Below are 18,356 nucleotides of genomic sequence, written 5' to 3' on the forward strand. Positions count from 1 at the left end.
GAGTGAGTGTGGAACTATAGTGGTCCTCTGGAGTGAGTGTGGAACTACAGTGGCCCTCTGGAGTGAGTATGGAACTATAGCGGTCCTCTGGAGTGAGTGTGGAACTATAGTGGTCCTCTGGAGTGAGTGTGGAACTATAGTGGCTCTCTGGAGTGAGTGTGGAACTATAGTGGTCCTCTGGAGTGAGTGTGGAACTATAGTGGTCCCTCTGGAGTGAGTGTGGAACTACAGCGGTCCTCTGGAGTGAGTGTGGAACTATAGCGGTCCTCTGGAGTGAGTGTGGAACTATAGTGGTCCTCTGGAGTGAGTGTGGAACTATAGTGGTCCTCTGGAGTGAGTGTGGAACTATAGCGGTCCTCTGGAGTGAGTGTGGAACTATAGCGGTCCTCTGGAGTGAGTGTGGAACTATAGTGTCCCTCTGGAGTGAGTGTGGAACTATAGTGGCCCTCTGGAGTGAGTGTGGAACTATAGTGGCCCTCTGGAGTGAGTGTGGAACTATAGTGGTCCTCTGGAGTGAGTGTGGAACTATAGTGGTCCTCTGGAGTGAGTGTGGAACTATAGTGGTCCTCTGGAGTGAGTGTGGAACTATAGTGGTCCTCTGGAGTGAGTGTGGAACTACAGTGGTCCTCTGGAGTGAGTGTGGAACTATAGTGGTCCTCTGGAGTGAGTGTGGAACTATAGTGGTCCTCTGGAGTGAGTGTGGAACTATAGCGGCCCTCTGGAGTGAGTGTGGAACTATAGTGGTCCTCTGGAGTGAGTGTGGAACTATAGTGGCCCTCTGGAGTGAGTGTGGAACTACAGTGGTCCTCTGGAGTGAGTGTGGAACTATAGTGGCCCTCTGGAGTGAGTGTGGAACTATAGTGGTCCTCTGGAGTGAGTGTGGAACTATAGTGGCCCTCTGGAGTGAGTGTGGAACTATAGTGGTCCTCTGGAGTGAGTGTGGAACTATAGTGGCCCTCTGGAGTGAGTGTGGAACTATAGTGGCCCTCTGGAGTGAGTGTGGAACTATAGTGGCCCTCTGGAGTGAGTGTGGAACTATAGTGGCTCTCTGGAGTGAGTGTGGAACTATAGTGGCCCTCTGGAGTGAGTGTGGAACTATAGTGGTCCTCTGGAGTGAGTGTGGAACTATAGTGGCCCTCTGGAGTGAGTGTGGAACTATAGTGGCCCTCTCCATGGTCCTGCTCTAGACAGTATACCTGCAGTCCAGTGAGGTGCTGTGCTGGGCCAGAGGCACAGAGAAGGTGGTCAGGCCTCCCTGCAGTTCTCCCAGGCGCGGCGCAGGGGAGATGTTGGAACACAGCAGGTACCCACAATGCACGTCTCTGAAACACAAAGGAACGCGCTGCAGTGTGCCATATTGTTCTACCTAACAGACCCATCTGAGCCATGGACCACCATGATGGCATTTAGCCTCTCAGACCCATGGACCACCGTTTGATGACATTTAGCCTCTCAGACCCAAAACTAAAGAATATTTTCTTCATTGTCATTGGATAAGATTTTGTCAGCAATTCCATGATAACAAGCAAACGTTGATCAAAAATAACCATGTTCTAATTGTGTGGCAATCTTGTCAATTAAGCAATGCAGATGTTTAACGACAATTTAACTCTATAACTTACTGTTTGTTACATTGTATCCAGGTGTCTTTGTCTTTGCCACAGTTTCCTTTCTCCGTCCCTTCAATGTTCAGCTTCTCGTAACAGAACTTGTCTGCAGCAGTGGCCTCTAGTGGTGAACAAAGCACACAGCTCAGCAGTGGCCTCTAGTGGTGAACAAAGCACACAGCTCAGCAGTGGCCTCTAGTGGTGAACAAAGCACACAGCTCAGCAGTGGCCTCTAGTGGTGAACAAAGCACACAGCTCAGCAGTGGCCTCTAGTGGTGAACAAAGCACACAGCTCAGCAGTGGCCTCTAGTGGTGAACAAAGCACACAGCTCAGCAGTGGCCTCTAGTGGTGAACAAAGCACACAGCTCAGCAGTGGCCTCTAGTGGTGAACAAAGTACACAGCTCAGCAGTGGCCTCTAGTGGTGAACAAAGTACACAGCTCAGCAGTGGCCTCTAGTGGTGAACAAAGCACACAGCTCAGCAGTGGCCTCTAGTGGTGAACAAAGCACACAGCTCAGCAGTGGCCTCTAGTGGTGAACAAAGCACACAGCTCAGCAGTGGCCTCTAGTGGTGAACAAAGCACACAGCTCAGCAGTGGCCTCTAGTGGTGAACAAAGCACACCGCTCAGCAGTGGCCTCTAGTGGTGAACAAAGCACACAGCTCTGAGTGTCACTGTGGTGTGGAGTCACTGCTTAATGTATGTTAACCACATGAACCCCAATCTGAGAAAACCATCGTCACATATTCGGGAAAACAGCGGCCCCTGCTGTCTGTCTTGAGAGACTACATGAACCCTAAAGCAGTGGAAAACAGCGGCCCCTGCTGTCTGTCTTGAGAGACTACATGAACCCTAAAGCAGTGGAAAACAGCGGCCCCTGCTGTCTGTCTTGAGAGACTACATGAACCCTAAAGCAGTGGAAAACAGCGGCCCCTGCTGTCTGTCTTGAGAGACTACATGAACCCTAAAGCAGTGGAAAACAGCGGCCCCTGCTGTCTGTCTTGAGAGACTACATGAACCCTAAAGCAGTGGAAAACAGCGGCCCCTGCTGTCTGTCTTGAGAGACTACATGAACCCTAAAGCAGTGGAAAACAGCGGCCCCTGCTGTCTGTCTTGAGAGACTACATGAACCCTAAAGTAGTGGAAAACAGCGGCCCCTGCTGTCTGTCTTGAGAGACTACATGAACCCTAAAGCAGTGGAAAACAGCGGCCCCTGCTGTCTGTCTTGAGAGACTACATGAACCCTAAAGCAGTGGAAAACAGCGGCCCCTGCTGTCTGTCTTGAGAGACTACATGAACCCTAAAGCAGTGGAAAACAGCGGCCCCTGCTGTCTGTCTTGAGAGACTACATGAACCCTAAAGCAGTGGAAAACAGCGGCCCCTGCTGTCTGTCTTGAGAGACTACATGAACCCTAAAGCAGTGGAAAACAGCGGCCCCTGCTGTCTGTCTTGAGAGACTACATGAACCCTAAAGCAGTGGTCCACAACCTTTGTCATGTCAAGGACCCCCACATTGACACTCATTAGCCCGCGGACCCCCATTTGAAGAGATATGCCAGGAACCCCCATTTGAAGAGATATGCCAGGAACCCCCATTTGAAGAGATATGCCAGGAACCCCCATTTGAAGAGATATGCCAGGGACCCCCATAAGAGAAGACTTTTACGGCTCTAGCAGTGAGGACCCATCCAGTTTGACATGCAATAGGCTACGGACCCCCATTTAATGGCATTTATATCTCTGAGACTTCAATGTTTACACACATGTACTTTTGACACTTACTCTCTCCCCAGATGTACTTGCACTGTCGATCTTTGGTTTTACACCTGCCGTTGAAACAGCGACCCTGCACAGAGACACGAGACATGTGAATCCTAGACTCCTTCAAAACCGCTCTCAAAGGGCACCTACGGACGGCTGCATCTCAAAGGGCCCCTACGGACGGCTGCATCTCAAAGGGCCCCTACGGACGGCTGCATCTCAAAGGGCCCCTACGGACGGCTGCATCTCAAAGGGCCCCTACGGACGGCTGCATCTCAAAGGGCCCCTACGGACGGCTGCATCTCAAAGGGCCCCTACGGACGGCTGCATCTCAAAGGGACCCTACGGACGGCTGCAATTCGAAACTGGCCCCCGTAAAATATGAACCTATAAACAGCAGCTGATGTACACTGTAAACATTGTGTTAACAACAGCAGCTGATGTACACTGTAAACATTGTGTTAACAACAGCAGCTGATGTACACTGTAAACATTGTGTTAACAACAGCAACAGATGTACACTGTAAACATTGTGTTAACAACAGCAGCTGATGTACACTGTAAACATTGTGTTAACAACAGCAGCTGATGTACACTGTAAACGGGGATCTAGTCAGAGACCAGTTATGGAGCCGAGAGTTCGTCCTCTGTAGAAGTGAGGGGTGAAATACAAACTCTTGAAGAAGGCAGTTGATCGTGATGTTATCTTCTAGTTGTCCTTAAAGTATAGTGTTATAACCGATCAATAACCTTAAACTCACTCTTACCTATCCAGGCTCCTCTTCTTTATAGTCTTGAGATGTCGCCTCTGACGTCACTGTGGTGACGTCGGAGTGACATCTCATATCCTTCGTAACATACACTGTAAACATTGTGTTAACAACAGCAGCTGATGTACACTATACACATTGTGTTAACAACAGCAGCTGATGTACACTGTAAACATTGTGTTAACAACAGCAGCAGATGTACACTGTAAACATTGTGTTAACAACAGCAGCAGATGTACAATGTAAACATTGTGTTAACAACAGAAGCTGATGTACACTGTAAACATTGTGTTAACAACAGCAGCTGATGTACACTGTAAACATTGTGTTAAAGGGTAAGACCACTTTTGTAGAGGTTTGGGTTGTGTAGTTACCTTGCCATGATGTAACTCCAAATGTGGACAAGAAATCAAAAATAATTTCTCCAGTGATTAGAAATTGATAATTCAAAATATGCTCCTCATTGACTTACATTGTACGCTGAAACAGCTCTCAAAGTCACTCTTTTAGTACGTAAACAAACACAAACAAAGTTGTTTCAGACAATATGGAGCAACACCAAAACTCATGTGGTTTTATTTTTTCATAAAAATGTTAACTTCCTGTTGATTTGTCCATTTTTATTCAGAAGAAAACCCGGACTGGATCCATGGATCCGGATCCAGATCTTCATATAGTAAAATCAACAGGAAGTTACCATTTTTATGAAGAAATAAAACCACATGAGTTTTGGTGTTGCTCTATATTGTCTGAAACAACTTTGTTTGTGTTTGTTTACGTACTAAAAGAGTGACTTTGAGAGCTGTTTCAGCGTACAATGTAAGTCAATGAGGAGCATATTTTGAATTATCAATTTCTAATCACTGGAGAAATTATTTTTGATTTCTTGTCCACATTTGGAGTTACATCATGGCAAGGTAACTACACAACCCAAACCTCAACAGCAGCTGATGTACACTGTAAACATTGTGTTAACAACAGCAGCAGATGTACACTGTACACATTGTGTTAACAACAGCAGCAGATGTACACTGTAAACATTGTGTTAACAACAGCAGCAGATGTACACTGTAAACATTGTGTTAACAACAGCAGCAGATGTACACTGTACACATTGTGTTAACAACAGCAGCAGATGTACACTGTAAACATTGTGTTAACAACAGCAGCAGATGTACACTGTACACATTGTGTTAACAACAGCAGCTGATGTACACTGTACACATTGTGTTAACAACAGCAGCAGATGTACACTGTAAACATTGTGTTAACAACAGCAGCAGATGTACACTGTAAACATTGTGTTAACAACAGCAGCTGATGTACACTGTAAACAAACACCTGATGAACGTACCTGTTCCTTCTCACAGGTGTAACCGTCCATCTTGTGCACATTTGGTGGACACTGAAAAAACAAAAAGACAGTTCCTATAAGTCAGCGGTTCCCAAACCAAACCAAATTGTTTACAAATTGTGTACAAATGGAACCAAAATGTACACTCTCAGAGTTACAGACCCATAAGGGTCCATTTGGTTCCAAACTTTTGGGAACAACTGCTATAAGTTACACCATTGCTTGTGGTTCACGGCCCACCCATCTGACCGCTGGAGGCCCACCTCTCTGTTTTTACTAAAACTACAAAAACATCTCTGTTTTTAATAAAACTACAACATGACGTCACTGAGCCGCGGTGGTAAGAGACTCACCGCTCACCCAAACACATCTCTCTGTTTTTACTAAAACTACAACATGACGTCACTGATCCGCGGTGGTAAGAGACTCACCGCTCACCCAAACACATCTCTCTGTTTTTACTAAAACTACAACATGACGTCACTGATCCGCGGTGGTAGGAGACTCACCGCTCACCCCAAACACACCTCTCTGTTTTTACAAAAACTACAACATGACGTCACTGATCCGCGGTGGTAAGAGACTCACCGCTCACCCAAACACACCTCTCTGTTTTTACTAAAACTACAACATGACGTCACTGAGACGCGGTGGTAAGAGACTCACCGCTCACCCCAACACACCTCTCTGTTTTTACTAAAACTACAACATGATGTCACTGATCCGCGGTGGTAAGAGACTCACCGCTCACCCCAAACACACCTCTCTGTTTTTACAAAAACTACAACATGACGTCACTGATCCGCGGTGGTAAGAGACTCACCGCTCACCCAAACACACCTCTCTGTTTTTACTAAAACTACAACATGACGTCACTGAGACGCGGTGGTAAGAGACTCACCGCTCACCCCAACACACCTCTCTGTTTTTACAAAAACTACAACATGACGTCACTGATCCGCGGTGGTAAGAGACTCACCGCTCACCCCAAACACATCTCTCTGTTTTTACTAAAACTACAACATGACGTCACTGATCCGCGGTGGTAAGAGACTCACCGCTCACCCAAACACACCTCTCTGTTTTTAATAAAACTACAACATGACGTCACTGAGCCGCGGTGGTAAGAGACTCACCGCTCACCCCAAACACACCTCTCTGTTTTTACAAAAACTACAACATGACGTCACTGATCCGCGGTGGTAAGAGACTCACCGCTCACCCAAACACATCTCTCTGTTTTTAATAAAACTACAACATGACGTCACTGAGCCGCGGTGGTAAGAGACTCACCGCTCACCCAAACACACCTCTCTGTTTTTAATAAAACTACAACATGACGTCACTGAGCCGCGGTGGTAAGAGACTCACCGCTCACCCAAACACATCTCTCTGTTTTTACTAAAACTACAACATGACGTCACTGAGCCGCGGTGGTAAGAGACTCACCGCTCACCCAAACACATCTCTCTGTTTTTACTAAAACTACAAAAACATCTCTGTTTTTACTAAAACTACAACATGATGTCACTGAGCCGCGGTGGTAAGAGACTCACCGCTCACCCAAACACATCTCTCTGTTTTTACTAAAACTACAAAAACATCTCTGTTTTTACTAAAACTACAACATGATGTCACTGAGCCGCGGTGGTAAGAGACTCACCGCTCACCCAAACACATCTCTCTGTTTTTACTAAAACTACAAAAACATCTCTGTTTTTACTAAAACTACAACATGACGTCACTGAGCCGCGGTGACGTCACTGAGCCGCGGTGACGTCACTGAGCCGCGGTGACGTCACTGAGCCGCGGTGACGTCACTGAGCCGCGGTGACGTCACTGATCCGCGGCGGTTCCCTTCACCTGGCTGTAGTTTCCGGTACAGTTCTCGGGGATGTCGCAGTCGTTCACTGCCTCTCTGCAGACCACGCCCATGAACTCCATCTGCACAGAATACAGTCACAATACAGTCACAATACAGTCACAGTACGTACGTGCGTGCGTGCGAGCGTGCGTGTGGATACCTGACAGTTGTTGCAGCAGAGTCCATCGCTGCACTTGGAGCCTTGTGTCAGAGTGCAGGCCTTGCAACAGCTCTCTCCTTGTCTGGCACACTCCTACAACACGCACACGCACACGCACGCACGCACGCACGCACGCACGCACGCACGCACGCACGCACGCACGCACGCACGCACGCACGCACGCACGCACGCACGCACGCACGCACGCAAACACACACGCACACACACACACACACACACACACACACACACACACACACACACACACACACACACACACACACACACACACACACACACACACACACACACACACACACACACACACACACACACAATGTTTTAGGTCTGGGGTCTCCAAAACCTCAGGACCCATTTCAAACAATTCTGTTCTGCCGTCCTTTAGTCAAGTCGAGTTTTGTTGAATAGAATACATTGATTAGCCCAGAACACGTGACAGCCCAGTGAGGTCACAGTGGTGAACGTGACAGCCCAGTGAGGTCACAGTAGTGAACGTGACAGTCCAGTGAGGTCACAGTAGTGAACGTGACAGTCCAGTGAGGTCACAGTAGTGAACGTGACAGCCCAGTGAGGTCACAGTGGTGAACGTGACAGCCCAGTGAGGTCACAGTGGTGAACGTGACAGCCCAGTGAGGTCACAGTAGTGAACGTGACAGCCCAGTGAGGTCACAGTGGTGAACGTGACAGCCCAGTGAGGTCACAGTAGTGAACGTGACAGCCCAGTGAGGTCACAGTGGTGAACGTGACAGCCCAGTGAGGTCACAGTGGTGAACGTGACAGCCCAGTGAGGTCACAGTGGTGAACGTGACAGCCCAGTGAGGTCACAGTAGTGAACGTGACAGCCCAGTGAGGTCACAGTGGTGAACGTGTGAGGTCACAGTGGTGAACGTGTGAGGTCACAGTAGTGAACGTGACAGCCCAGTGAGGTCACAGTGGTGAATGTGACAGCCCAGTGAGGTCACAGTGGTGAACGTGACAGTCCAGTGAGGTCACAGTAGTGAACGTGACAGTCCAGTGAGGTCACAGTGGTGAACGTGACAGCCCAGTGAGGTCACAGTGGTGAACGTGACAGTCCAGTGAGGTCACAGTAGTGAACGTGACAGCCCAGTGAGGTCACAGTGGTGAACGTGTGAGGTCACAGTAGTGAACGTGACAGCCCAGTGAGGTCACAGTAGTGAACGTGACAGCCCAGTGAGGTCACAGTGGTGAACGTGACAGCCCAGTGAGGTCACAGTGGTGAACGTGACAGCCCAGTGAGGTCACAGTGGTGAACGTGACATCCCAGTGAGGTCACAGTGGTGAACGTGACAGCCCAGTGAGGTCACAGTAGTGAACGTGACAGCCCAGTGAGGTCACAGTAGTGAACGTGACAGTCCAGTGAGGTCACAGTAGTGAACGTGACAGCCCAGTGAGGTCACAGTAGTGAACGTGACAGCCCAGTGAGGTCACAGTAGTGAACATGACAGCCCAGTGAGGTCACAGTGGTGAACGTGTGAGGTCACAGTAGTGAACGTGACAGCCCAGTGAGGTCACAGTGGTGAACGTGACAGTCCAGTGAGGTCACAGTGGTGAACGTGACAGTCCAGTGAGGTCACAGTGGTGAACGTGACAGCCCAGTGAGGTCACAGTGAAGCCACCACACACATTATGTCACAGCACAAACAAGACCTGTTCATCCCAAACACATGTTAGCATGTTGGCATAGCCCCAGATTGCCTAGTCCCGCATACCGTTACGGTAAGGAGGGCATTGGGAATGACCCTCCCCTCGTTCCCTGTCACTGTATTTTCATTTATTTACGAGCAATGTTGTGTTGGACTGTCAGTCGGTTAACCAGACAGACAGTGGACTTTCAGTGTCCGCCCTGAAACTGGGAGGTCGGGGTTCGATCCCCGGCCAGGTCATACCAAAAATGGGACCCAGTGCCTCCCTGCTTGGCACTCAGCATCAAGGGTTGGATTGGGGGTTCAGTCCCTGCTTGGCACTCAGCATCAAGGGTTGGATTGGGGGTTCAGTCCCTGCTTGGCACTCAGCATCACTGGGTTGGATTGGGGGGTCAGTCCCTGCTTGGCACTCAGCATCACTGGGTTGGATTGGGGGGGTCAGTCCCTGCTTGGCACTCAGCATCAATGGGTTGGATTTGGGGGGTCAAATCAACTAATCAAATGTGACCAGATTTGACCGAGGGGCTGCCATTGGATTTTTTTGAATTTCCGTTTTTTCATGTCATGTGAAAGCAGGGAATCATAGCTTCAAATTGACATATTGGTTGTTCAGTTTGACCCACCAGTTTTGGAGATATGGCTTATAGAAAAATGTCTTGCAGGAGTAGTGGAAAAAAGACCAAGCAGAGAAAATGGACTTCTAAGCTTTAGTTCAGTGATCTGTGACTTTAGGGGGCGCTGTTTTCCCTTCATTTCTCCATTAGTCAACCAGCAGTGTTGCCATGTCTGCTTATTATAATTAGTTGGCCTTGTTTCTAAAGAAAAATAATGCATAGGCCTACTGTACCAATTTTATAATAATTTATAACCTGTTAATAAAAATGTATTTGACAAAAATAAAGTGTAGTTGATTATTTGGGCTTGTTTTTAAAGTGTAGTTGATTATGGAGAGTTGGTAACCAAGTGGACCCTTATTAGATCTTTAACTATCAAGTGTAAAAATAAACCTTAAAAAGGTCCATTTTGTTTCATTTTACACTCTCAAGATATACATAATTGTTAAACATCTGCATTACTTAATTTACAATAAGTCTACACAATTAGAGAATGTTGTTATCTTGATCGTTTGCCTGTTATCTCTCCTTTTTAAAATAGGCTACTGTATTTATTTGGCCTTTTGTAGTATGAAAAAGGGAAAATAACAGTGGCAGATAAATTAGGCCTATGTAAATGTTCCAGATGAGTACAAATAAAAGAGCTATATGAATGCAATAAATAAAAAAATAAAAAAACAGTAACCAACAGACAACAGGACAGTTTGCTCTCAAACCCTCCCAGCACAAATTGTGCCCTCTTGGCTCTTCTCTTAATTCCTCTGTTTCATTAGCCTGTTATTATTATTATTTGTCTGCAGACCCCCATCTGAAAATAATTTATGCCAGACACAAGATTTGTGTTGTTTGTATGCATGTAGATCCGCTATTTTCGCTTATTTTGGGCTTGTTTTCATATACCGGGTTGCTTATTTCTCTCGCAGAAACTGGCAACCCCACAATGATAGCCGTTAGCTACATTTAGCTAATATATTGATATCAATCCTGTAAGCTAAAACAAGTACATTATCGCGCTATATTACATATCGATGCGATCTGCGTTATTATGACCTTAATTTTCATGGCAGGTACATTCCAAAGCAACTAATAATAACCACGTTATGGTGACATAATGTTACAATGTTTACAATACATTCATTCGAGTCTTCTTCTTCTGCTATTGGAAATAGGAAGCCATTTCCGCATTTTCCATTGTTGTGGTCAACAGTGCCCCCAGCTGGAACATTAGCATGAATTAGCTTTAGGCGGACCAAAATAAACACACTTTTTACAAAATATCGTTGTTAATACTTCTTTCTGTGCTATTTCTGTTAGCCAGTTAGTAAAAGACTAGTATTATCTTCCAAAACGATTGTGTACAAAAAGGCGGATTTTAGCGGAATTTGCATACTATAGCAGGGAAGCCGTATGTCTAGTTAGCATTGGTTAACCCAATGGTTATAACATTAGACATAGTGACATGTTTAAGCATTTATTTCATATTTATATGTCGATATCAGCTCTGACATTTATTACAGACCTGCTCTAACATGACATGAATAATAATATAGCTTCAGATTATTTTAGACAGAAAAATAAAAAAGGACAAAGAAAATAGTTTTTCAGCTGTCCTCAACAATTGCCACCCCCGCGATGGCAGGCTCTATATCGCGTGTGGTCACAAATGATTCCCGAGCGCGGCACGGCTGCAGCTCACCGCTCCAAGAGATGGGTCAAATGCGGAGAACGTAACAAACAACTTTGACTTTGATCTCTGTGTTAAAAATCACCCCTGTGCCGTGTGAAGGTAACGTCAAACTGTCCATTCATTGTCAATGGGAATGTAATACAAAGTTTGTGCACACACACCAAAAGCTGGAGGGGCTAGGGGAGGGGCTAGCTCCCGTCAAAAACAGATCGCAGCGCTTTTCCACGGTTCCTAATCAGAATACTCATGGTGACGTCATCACGACGTCATCAAGACTGTTCATAAGCCACCGCGGCTCGCCACGGTCACACCACATTCTCACCGCCAACCCCGTGACCCAGCGACGGTGCGCTCCGCCTTCACGACCCAGACGAGAGATCCAAGAGAGTCCAAGAGAGTCGAGAGGGTGAACGGGAAACGACACCCCAAAACGAAGCTAGCGCTTCTGAGGAAGAGCGAAAGGCTGCCATGCCCGACAACCACAGGGACAACATCTGGGACAACGAGAGGGCCGAGCACCGGAGGGCGCTCTACGAGAGCTACCAGAAGGAGTCCCAGCTGCAGCACGCGCTGGACCAGATCAAGGACGAGCTGCGGAAGAGCCGCAAGGAGAACGAGGCTCTGGGGAAGAAGGAGGAGCAGATCATCGGCCTGAAGCAGACCCTCGCCGAGCGGACCAGCGTCTCCGAGCGGGAGCGCGAGGAGAGGACCGTCAAGGAGAAGGAGCTGAAGGCCGAGAGCCGCCGGGTGCTCTCCGAGAACTACCAGAAGGAGGTGCAGCTGCAGAACACGCTGGAGCGCCTCAAGGTCACGCTGCAGAAGGAGAAGGAGAGGGAGTCGGAGATCAAGATGCTCAAGGAGACCATCGCCGAGCGGAACCACATCTGGGAGCGCGGGCGGCAGAACTGGACCAAGAAGGAGAAGGCGGTGAAGGAGCAGGCCAAGCGCTCGGTGTCGGAGAGCGGCCAGAAGGAGGTCAACCTCCAGAAGTCTCTGGACCGCGCCCAGGAGGAGCTGCGGAGGAGCCTGGGGGAGAAGGAGGCGTTGCTCAAGAAGAACGCCGAGCTGCAGACGCACCTGAGCTACGTGAAGGAGGTTCACGACAAGCAGCTGACCGTCCGGAGACAATGTGACGAGGAGATGAAGGTCATATTGGGGAATAGACCCAACGCAGAGGACACAGACGACGAGGAATAGCCCCAACGCAGAGGACACAGACGACGAGGAATAGCCCCAACGCAGAGGACACAGACGACGAGGAATAGCCTGCCTGTCGACGACAAAACAATACTACAATCATCCGTTCCCGACCGGATCACACGGCACTTTTGGAACAGAGACCAGGCTTTCCACCTTGGAGGAAACCCTGGCCTGTGAGACCCCAATGTGGACGGAGGACAACATGGTCTGTCCTCTGAGGCGAGGTCAACCCCAATGTGGACGGAGGACAACATGGTCTGTCCTCTGAGGCGAGGTCAACCCCAATGACGACGGAGGACAACATGCTCTGTCCTCTGAGGCGAGGTCAACCCCAATGTGGACGGAGGACAACATGCTCTGTCCTCTGAGGCGAGGTCAACCCCAATGTGGACGGAGGACAACATGGTCTGTCCTCTGAGGCGAGGTCAACCTGGTCTGTCCTCTGAGGTGAGGTCAGCCCCAATGTGGACGGAGGACAACATGCTCTGTCCTCTGAGGTGAGGTCAGCCCCAATGTGGACGGAGGACAACATGGTCTGTCCTCTGAGGCGAGGTCAGCCCCAATGTGGACGGAGGACAACATGGTCTGTCCTCTGAGGTGAGGTCAACCTGGTCTGTCCTCTGAGGCGAGGTCAACCCCAATGTGGACGGAGGACAACATGGTCTGTCCTCTGAGGCGAGGTCAACCCCAATGTGGACGGAGGACAACATGGTCTGTCCTCTGAGGCGAGGTCAACCCCAATGTGGACGGAGGACAACATGGTCTGTCCTCTGAGGCGAGGTCAACCCCAATGACGACGGAGGACAACATGGTCTGTCCTCTGAGGCGAGGTCAACCCCAATGTGGACGGAGGACAACATGGTTGTCCTCTGTCCAACTACTTGTGCGCGAGCAGAGCACGCACAAGGAAGCTAATTGGAATGGCTTGTTCATTATGCACCACTTGTTTTTTAAATTAATTAATTATTAGTTGTAGTTTTTGTTTTGTTTTTTTATCAGGCTTTTCTGCCTTCATTGGTTCATGTGTTCATAGTGGCAGAGCATTGATGGTTAATGTGTTCATAGTGGCAACACATTGATGGTTCATGTGTTCATAGTGGCAGAGCATTGATGGTTAATGTGTTCATAGTGGCAACACATTGATGGTTAATGTGTTCATAGTGGCAACACATTGATGGTTAATGTGTTCATAGTGGCAACACATTGATGGTTAATGTGTTCATAGTGGCAACACATTGATGGTTAATGTGTTCATAGTGGCAACACATTGATGGTTAATGTGTTCATAGTGGCAGAGCATTGATGGTTCATGTGTTCATAGTGGCAACACATTGATGGTTCATGTGTTCATAGTGGCAACACATTGATGGTTAATGTGTTCATAGTGGCAACACATTGATGGTTAATGTGTTCATAGTGGCAACACATTGATGGTTAATGTGTTCATAGTGGCAACACATTGATGGTTCATGTGTTCATAGTGGCAGAGCATTGATGGTTAATGTGTTCATAGTGGCAGAGCATTGATGGTTAATGTGTTCATAGTGGCAACACATTGATGGTTAATGTGTTCATAGTGGCAGAGCATTTATGGTTAATGTGTTCATAGTGGCAACACATTGATGGTTAATGTGTTCATAGTGGCAGAGCATTGATGGTTCATGTGTTCATAGTGGCAGAGCATTGATGGTTAATGTGTTCATAGTGGCAACACATTGATGGTTAATGTGTTCATAGTGGCAGAGCATTGATGGTTAATGTGTTCATAGTGGCAGAGCATTGATGGTTAATGTGTTCATAGTGGCAGAGCATTGATGGTTCATGTGTTCATAGTGGCAGAGCATTGATGGTTCATGTGTTCATAGTGGCAGAGCATTGATGGTTAATGTGTTCATAGTGGCAACACATTGATGGTTAATGTGTTCATAGTGGCAACACATTGATGGTTAATGTGTTCATAGTGGCAGAGCATTGATGGTTCATGTGTTCATAGTGGCAACACATTTATGGTTAATGTGTTCATAGTGGCAGAGCATTGATGGTTCATGTGTTCATAGTGGCAACACATTGATGGTTAATGTGTTCATAGTGGCAACACATTGATGGTTAATGTGTTCATAGTGGCAACACATTGATGGTTAATGTGTTCATAGTGGCAACACATTGATGGTTCATGTGTTCATAGTGGCAGAGCATTGATGGTTAATGTGTTCATAGTGGCAACACATTGATGGTTCATGTGTTCATAGTAGCAGAGCATTGATGGTTAATGTGTTCATAGTGGCAACACATTGATGGTTAATGTGTTCATAGTGGCAGAGCATTGATGGTTCATGTGTTCATAGTGGCAGAGCATTGATGGTTCATGTGTTCATAGTAGCAGAGCATTGATGGTTAATGTGTTCATAGTGGCAACACATTGATGGTTAATGTGTTCATAGTGGCAACACATTGATGGTTCATGTGTTCATAGTGGCAACACATTGATGGTTAATGTGTTCATAGTGGCAGAGCATTGATGGTTAATGTGTTCATAGTGGCAACACATTGATGGTTAATGTGTTCATAGTGGCAACACATTGATGGTTCATGTGTTCATAGTGGCAGAGCATTGATGGTTAATGTGTTCATAGTGGCAACACATTGATGGTTCATGTGTTCATAGTAGCAGAGCATTGATGGTTAATGTGTTCATAGTGGCAACACATTGATGGTTAATGTGTTCATAGTGGCAGAGCATTGATGGTTCATGTGTTCATAGTGGCAGAGCATTGATGGTTCATGTGTTCATAGTAGCAGAGCATTGATGGTTCATGTGTTCATAGTGGCAACACATTGATGGTTAATGTGTTCATAGTGGCAGAGCATTGATGGTTAATGTGTTCATAGTGGCAACACATTGATGGTTAATGTGTTCATAGTGGCAACACATTGATGGTTCATGTGTTCATAGTGGCAACACATTGATGGTTCATGTGTTCATAGTGGCAACACATTGATGGTTCATGTGTTCATAGTGGCAACACATTGATGGTTAATGTGTTCATAGTGGCAACACATTGATGGTTCATGTGTTCATAGTGGCAACACATTGATGGTTAATGTGTTCATAGTGGCAACACATTGATGGTTCATGTGTTCATAGTAGCAGAGCATTGATGGTTAATGTGTTCATAGTGGCAACACATTGATGGTTAATGTGTTCATAGTGGCAGAGCATTGATGGTTCATGTGTTCATAGTGGCAGAGCATTGATGGTTAATGTGTCCATAGTGGCAGAGCATTGATGGTTCATGTGTTCATAGTGGCAACACATTGATGGTTAATGTGTTCATAGTGGCAACACATTGATGGTTAATGTGTTCATAGTGGCAACACATTGATGGTTAATGTGTTCATAGTGGCAACACATTGATGGTTAATGTGTTCATAGTGGCAACACATTGATGGTTAATGTGTTCATAGTGGCAACACATTGATGGTTAATGTGTTCATAGTGGCAACACATTGATGGTTAATGTGTTCATAGTGGCAACACATTGATGGTTCATGTGTTCATAGTGGCAGAGCATTGATGGTTCATGTGTTCATAGTGGCAACACATTGATGGTTAATGTGTTCATAGTGGCAACACATTGATGGTTCATGTGTTCATAGTGGCAACACATTGATGGTTCATGTGTTCATAGTGGCAACACATTGATGGTTAATGTGTTCATAGTGGCAGAGCATTGATGGTTCATGTGTTCATAGTGGCAGAGCATTGATGGTTCATGTGTTCATAGTGGCAACACATTGATGGTTCATGTGTTCATAGTGGCAACACATTGATGGTTAATGTGTTCATAGTGGCAACACATTGATGGTTAATGTGTTCATAGTGGCAACACATTGATGGTTAATGTGTTCATAGTGGCAACACATTGATGGTTAATGTGTTCATAGTGGCAACACATTGATGGTTAATGTGTTCATAGTGGCAACACATTGATGGTTCATGTGTTCATAGTGGCAGAGCATTGATGGTTCATGTGTTCATAGTGGCAACACATTGATGGTTAATGTGTTCATAGTGGCAACACATTGATGGTTCATGTGTTCATAGTGGCAACACATTGATGGTTCATGTGTTCATAGTGGCAACACATTGATGGTTAATGTGTTCATAGTGGCAGAGCATTGATGGTTCATGTGTTCATAGTGGCAGAGCATTGATGGTTCATGTGTTCATAGTGGCAACACATTTATGGTTAATGTGTTCATAGTGGCAGAGCATTGATGGTTAATGTGTTCATAGTGGCAACACATTTATGGTTAATGTGTTCATAGTGGCAACACATTTATGGTTAATGTGTTCATAGTGGCAACACATTGATGGTTCATGTGTTCATAGTGGCAACACATTGATGGTTAATGTGTTCATAGTGGCAGAGCATTGATGGTTAATGTGTTCATAGTGGCAACACATTTATGGTTAATGTGTTCATAGTGGCAACACATTGATGGTTCATGTGTTCATAGTGGCAGAGCATTGATGGTTAATGTGTTCATAGTGGCAACACATTGATGGTTCATGTGTTCATAGTGGCAACACATTGATGGTTAATGTGTTCATAGTGGCAACACATTGATGGTTCATGTGTTCATAGTGGCAACACATTGATGGTTAATGTGTTCATAGTGGCAACACATTGATGGTTCATGTGTTCATAGTGGCAGAGCATTGATTGTTAATGTTTTCATAGTGGCAACACATTGATGGTTCATGTGTTCATAGTGGCAGAGCATTGATGGTTCATGTGTTCATAGTGGCAACACATTGATGGTTCATGTGTTCATAGTGGCAACACATTGATGGTTCATGTGTTCATAGTGGCAACACATTGATGGTTCATGTGTTCATAGTGGCAACACATTGATGGTTCATGTGTTCATAGTGGCAACACATTGATGGTTAATGTGTTCATAGTGGCAGAGCATTGATGGTTAATGTGTTCATAGTGGCAACACATTGATGGTTAATGTGTTCATAGTGGCAACACATTGATGGTTAATGTGTTCATAGTGGCAACACATTGATGGTTAATGTGTTCATAGTGGCAGAGCATTGATGGTTAATGTGTTCATAGTGGCAACACATTGATGGTTAATGTGTTCATAGTGGCAACACATTGATGGTTAATGTGTTCATAGTGGCAACACATTGATGGTTCATGTGTTCATAGTGGCAACACATTGATGGTTAATGTGTTCATAGTGGCAACACATTGATGGTTAATGTGTTCATAGTAGCAGAACATTGGAAGCCATGCAGCTCAACTTGGAGTTGAATCGTTGTAGATTCCAAGGGCTCTGCTCATAATTCCCACATCCCATCATGTCGCTGGCTTCCATTGACAATGAATGGTAGACTGTATCTTTGTATCTTCATGTTGCTGGCTTCCATTGACAATGAATGGTAGACTGTATCTTTGTATCTGTTGCTGGCTTCCATTGACAATGAATGGTAGACTGCATCTTTACAATTCTCGAGATATCTTGAAGTTGGCACCGATTGGGTTAAGCCCCAGGGCCTGGCAGCCCCAGGGCCCGGTGCGAGAGGCTAGTTAAATTACCGATTTCAAGCAGTGTTTGTCCACTACCTTTTTTCAACT

General features: G+C 46.2%; 1 protein-coding gene across 1 annotated transcript in view; it reads right to left on the reverse strand.

Annotated features, from left to right (window-relative positions):
• The window catches only part of LOC306918593 (disintegrin and metalloproteinase domain-containing protein 22-like), a gene marked incomplete at its 5' end in the record, with an annotated part of 67,819 nt that overhangs the window by 39,105 nt on the left and 10,358 nt on the right, over nt 1-18,356 (reverse strand). The window contains 6 exons of the mRNA XM_079531485.1: nt 1,197-1,322; nt 1,623-1,728; nt 3,390-3,453; nt 5,493-5,543; nt 7,356-7,436; nt 7,517-7,609. Of these exons, the coding sequence (XP_079387611.1) occupies nt 1,197-1,322; nt 1,623-1,728; nt 3,390-3,453; nt 5,493-5,543; nt 7,356-7,436; nt 7,517-7,609 (521 nt within the window). The remainder of the gene's footprint in view (nt 1-1,196; nt 1,323-1,622; nt 1,729-3,389; nt 3,454-5,492; nt 5,544-7,355; nt 7,437-7,516; nt 7,610-18,356) is intronic.

Source organism: Electrona antarctica (genome assembly GCF_951216825.1).
Source record: "Electrona antarctica genome assembly, contig: scaffold_430, whole genome shotgun sequence".
Lineage (NCBI taxonomy): Eukaryota > Metazoa > Chordata > Actinopteri > Myctophiformes > Myctophidae > Electrona > Electrona antarctica.